General features: G+C 51.5%; 1 protein-coding gene across 1 annotated transcript in view; it reads left to right on the top strand.

The window, feature by feature from the left end:
- Positions 1 to 35: 35 nt before the first annotated feature.
- The window catches only part of PTCRA (pre T-cell antigen receptor alpha), a 5039-nt gene continuing 269 nt past the window's right edge, over positions 36 to 4805 (top strand). The window contains exons 1-5 of the mRNA XM_010863241.1: positions 36 to 93; positions 2174 to 2206; positions 2628 to 2948; positions 4003 to 4047; positions 4572 to 4802. Coding sequence (XP_010861543.1) covers positions 36 to 93; positions 2174 to 2206; positions 2628 to 2948; positions 4003 to 4047; positions 4572 to 4802 — 688 coding nt within the window. The remainder of the gene's footprint in view (positions 94 to 2173; positions 2207 to 2627; positions 2949 to 4002; positions 4048 to 4571; positions 4803 to 4805) is intronic.

Genomic DNA, 4805 nt, shown 5'->3' with positions numbered 1-4805 from the left:
TCTGCAGCTGGGTCCTGCCTCCTCTCAGGTGGGCCATGGCTGAGTCTTGGTTGCTGCTTCTCCTGGCCCTCGGGTGTCCAGCCCTGCCCACAGGTGAGCAAACCCCTGCACCCTTCTCTGTGCCCCTCTAGTGGGCCCAAGCCCACACCCTCACTCTGGGCACCCCTGGTGTGGGAGGGATGCAGGGAGGCAGGACAGAGGTATTTGGGGTCCCCTGAGGAGGGTCTTGCCAGAAGCCCATTATCCCCTTCCCCATTGTACTCCACCTCCCAGCTATCTTGCTCTGGGGCCCCCAAGTCCTGCTCCCCCAGAGTCCACCGTGTTGGGAGGGAGGGTGCTCACCTCTTGGAGTGAGCTGGACAGGTGTGCATGATGGGTGGGGGTGGGGTAGCCTGGCTGTGGCGGGCTGTACAGGGCCATAGGACACGGGCCACACGGTGAGTCCCCGGCTCCTTCCTGTCCCGTCTCCTGCCCTCAGGGCTCAGGGTATCTCATGTTCGCTCCCAACCCCCTCTACCAATAGGTGCTTAGAAGTCTCAAGGCCTCAGTGACTTTCCAGGTGTATTGACCCCTGACCCCACCCCTACAAAGATGGGGGCTGGAGACGAAGGACTAAACTTTTGAGAATTCCGGGTTCATCTAGTAGCATGTGCATATTCGTATGTTTGTGGTGGGGAAAGCTCCTTGACCTTTGAATCAGGACATCTCCTTGTTCTAAAGCTGGCCCCCAGTATGTCACCAGCACTCCCTTGCTAGGGAGATAAATCACACCCATGTGGAGCAGGGAGAGCCCGTGGTGGGAGACCTGTGCTCTGAAAAGGAAGCAGCCAGGGTGAGAAGGAGCAATTCTGGGAGGCTTCGTGGAGGAGGTAGATGCTGAACTCAACTCGAGGAGTGTTTCTCTATGTACAGCTGGAAAGGTTCAGGAGGCTGAGGCTCCTGGAACCCATTCTCAGCCTTTTCTCCTCCCTTTGTTCATGATGCCTTATTAATACTAGTATTGATGATACTAATCCTCATCTGCCAGGTGTTTTATGGTCATGAGCTTCATTATCCACTACAGTTTCCTTGGGTTGGTGTGATTAACCCCATTGTATTGATGGGACAATTAAGACTCAGTAAATTAAGTGGATGAATCAAAAGTCAAACCAACTCTGTCTGAGGCCATGTTCCAGGCTTGGTCCTCTGTGACATGTAGGAAAATCTTGGTCATCTTTCCAAGTGGGTTGGTCTGTGAGATTGGGAGTCACAGAGGTCTGAATCCAAACCCTGAGTGACAACTTACCATCTGCCTGCTTCTAGGTCAGTTATTTGACCTTCAAGAAATCTTTTGTGGACTTCCCTGGTGGTCCAGTGGTTGAGAATGCACACTTCCACTGTAGGGGGCACAGGTTCAATCCCTGGCCAGAGAACTTAAGACCCCATGTGCTGCATGGTACAGCCAAAAAAAAAAAAAAGTTTTGTGAGCACCCCCTACCTCCAGGTCCCACAAGATTTTCTAGTGCCTTCCCTGAACCCTGGGGCATTTCTTTAGCTTGGCTGCACTTAACTCATGGTGTGAATTTGTAGGTTTTAACTTTTTTTTTTAATATAAATTTATTTATTTTAATTGGAGGCTAATTACAATATTGTTTTGGTTTCCCCATACATCAACATGAATCCGCCATGGGTATACACGTGTTCCCCATCCTGAACCCCCTTCCCACCTCCCTTCCCTAGGTTTTAACTTTTGAGATTCTGTTTATATGAAAAGACAGCCACCCATTCAAAAATAGCATTTTGTTATATATTAAATGAGTCATCTTTATTGCAAAGAATAAGTTTGTGGAATATCAGGACTATTCTGAAAAATACAGGACAAATGTTTGCAGTACTTACATGACTTATTTTGGCTTTTTTAAAATTATAAAATAATACGGACATACACATTAAATGGGTGAATTGTATGGTATGTGAATTAAATCTAAACAAAATGCTACAGACTTAACATAAAAAAAAAAAAAAAACTGAGACTAATACAACAAGCACCCAAGCATAGGCCACTCAGATTAGCAAATGGTTAAAATGTTGCCACATTTGAATCAAATAGTTTTTAAAAAGAAACAAAAAGGTGCAGAGCATTTGAGTTTCTTTGATCTCATTCCATATCCTACCTCTTTCCTTTCCTCCCCAGAGGTAACCACTCTCCTGAGGCCGGCACAACAAGGTACTATGAGTATTTGTTTGCATCTGTGGCCTTTCTCATGGGATTGAAATCACTGAGGGCAGGGACAATATTTTAATTGATGTTGTATCCCCAGTGCCTGGCACACAGAGATTCAGATGTGACAGAAGTATGGATGGATGAATGGAAGGAAGGGAAGATGGATAAATGGATGGATGGATATATAGAGATTGAAAGTAGAAAGAAGAGATGTAGGGAAGATGGATGATGGTAGAAATGATGGAGGGAAGGAAGGTGGTTAGGTAGGTAAATGCAAGGAGAGAAGGATGGATGCCCGGGTAGGATAGATTGATGGTTGGTGGAAGGACTGATGGAAGAGAAACCCAGATGGAAGGATATGAGATGCGGACCTGGGAGGGCATGGACAGTTCTAGGCCCCCTACAAGTATGTGCTCTCTTGCAGGTATGGGCAGCACACCCTTCCCTTCTCTGGCCCCACCAATCACACTGCTGGTGGACGGGAAGCAGCAGACGCTGGTGGTCTGCCTGGTCCTTGATGTTGCACCCCCTGGCTTCGAGAGTCCCATCTGGTTTTCAGCTGGCAATGGCAGCTCACTGGATGCCTTCACCTATGGCCCTTCCCCGGCAGAGGATGGCACCTGGACTCGCTTGGCTCAGCTCTCCCTGTACTCCGAGGAGCTGGCAGCCTGGGACACCTTGGTCTGCCACACTGGGCCTGGGGCTGGGGACCACGGCCAGAGCACACAGCCCCTACAGCTGTCAGGTGGGGACAGGGCCTGGGCCCCCGGGGGTTGCTCCCTGCCCCCTTTCACACACTCTGGAATCAGGATGTGGTGGGAGGGAGCGCAGGCACCAGACCAAACATCTAGGTGAGGTGATGCCTGGGCTCAGAGCTGGGTGGCCTCAGGGTCCCTGAGTCCTGGGATTTGCAACTGTGATATCTCATTCAGATCCAAGCTCTGATGTGTGACTTCTGAGAGATAGTAATGGCTCCTCCATCCTGAGGTCAATACCTTTCTATGTATGCTATGTTGTGCTGTGCTTAGTTGCTCAGTTGTGACCCCATGGACTGTAGCCTGCCCCGCTCCTCTGTCCATGGGATTCTCCAGGCAAGAATACTGGAGTAGGTTGCCATGGCCCCCCCCAGGGGATCTTCTCAACCCAGGGATAGAACCCAGGTCTCCCACATTGCAGGCGGACTTTTCTTTACCATCTGAGCCACAAGGGAAGCCCCTCTCTATGTATACCCAGGGTTAATATCTATATCACCGTACCTATTAGAACCAAACAATAATTAAATAGTAAATTGCTATCACTTACTTATTGTTTGCTCTGTGCCAGGGACTGTTGTAAATACTTTACATTTAGGTCATATTACCATATTACAAGTAGGCCATGCTAGTCTTCTCATTTTATAGGCACAGAGAGGTCAAGTAACATGTCCAAAGCCAGCTGTTATTATTACTGACTAGATGACTTACTTCTTTTTTTTGGATTATGTTAGTTTTCTCATCCTCCAAATGGGAACATTTGTTGAATAAATGTCCTGACTTCCAAAGAAGACTGCTAAGAAAACTGATTCCTTGTCTAAATGTGCTGAGGCATCTCTAGGGGCACAGAACAGGGAACAGTCAGGAGAGAAGATCTGGGCCCCTGACGGGACTTGCCACAGATGGGCTCAGGGTTTCCACTGCTGGTTCATTTGTCTATTTATCCAACACACCATTAAGAGTTGCCCTGAGCAGGGCAGGGGCATAGCACTGGGGTGGAGAGCACTGCCCATCCCAAGGACTCACTCCCTTTTCCTTGGTTGCCAGGAGATGCTTCCTCGGCCAGGACCTGCCTCTGGGAGCCTCTCAGGGGTGAGTACTGGGACCCAGGACCTCAGGCCCCGCCGGGCTCTGGGCTAATGTGCTCCCTTGAGGGGGCAGTGCAGGTTGGTGCGTATCCCCTGAAGAGGTTGCCTCCCTGGGTTGGGGCAAGTTGGTAGATCCTCTGACCCCAGCATCCTTTCTGGACACCAGGTTGAGAAGCGCAGGTGAGAGGTAGCAGAAGGGTCCCTGGGCAGCCCAGAGGGTTGGCCTCAGCATGAGGGGCTTGGGAGACTCTTGGGAGTCTAGGGAGCCTCAGGAGACTGGACATCTGCTGGACATAAGAGTGGTGTTCACAGCCAGGCTCTGCTTCCTGCCTGGCCTACATCCTCTTGGTTGTTGGGGGATGAAATAACATGAAGGCTAGGAAGGTGTCTGTTATTATTCCCAGCAGTCAGAGCTGAGGTTAGACATCAGGAAGGCCGTCCCCTGGTTCCCCTTCTCTGGGGAATGTTCCGTTGCGGGTGGGGCCGCGCCAGCCTCCAGGCCGCTCACCGGCTCCTCCTCTCCCGCAGGGACGCGGGCCCTGGTGCTGCGGCTCGGGGCGCTACGGCTGCTGCTCTTCAAGCTGCTGCTGTTGGACGTGCTGCTGACCTGCAGCCGCCTCCACGCCCCGCCCGCCGCGCGGGGGGACCCAGCCGGAGCGTCTGGCCCTGGGGCCCCCAGTCTCCCGGCGCCCCACGAGGTCCCCCGGGCGGATAGCCGCCTCCTCCCGCAGCCTCCGCCGCCCCGAGGATCGTCCTCAGGCC

This window comes from Bison bison, unplaced genomic scaffold (assembly GCF_000754665.1).
Source record: "Bison bison bison isolate TAMUID 2011002044 unplaced genomic scaffold, Bison_UMD1.0 scf7180017864487, whole genome shotgun sequence".
NCBI classification, from domain to species: Eukaryota; Metazoa; Chordata; class Mammalia; order Artiodactyla; family Bovidae; genus Bison; species Bison bison.
Note: the sequence above shows the minus strand (reverse complement) of the source record. Positions and strands in the feature narration are given on the sequence as shown.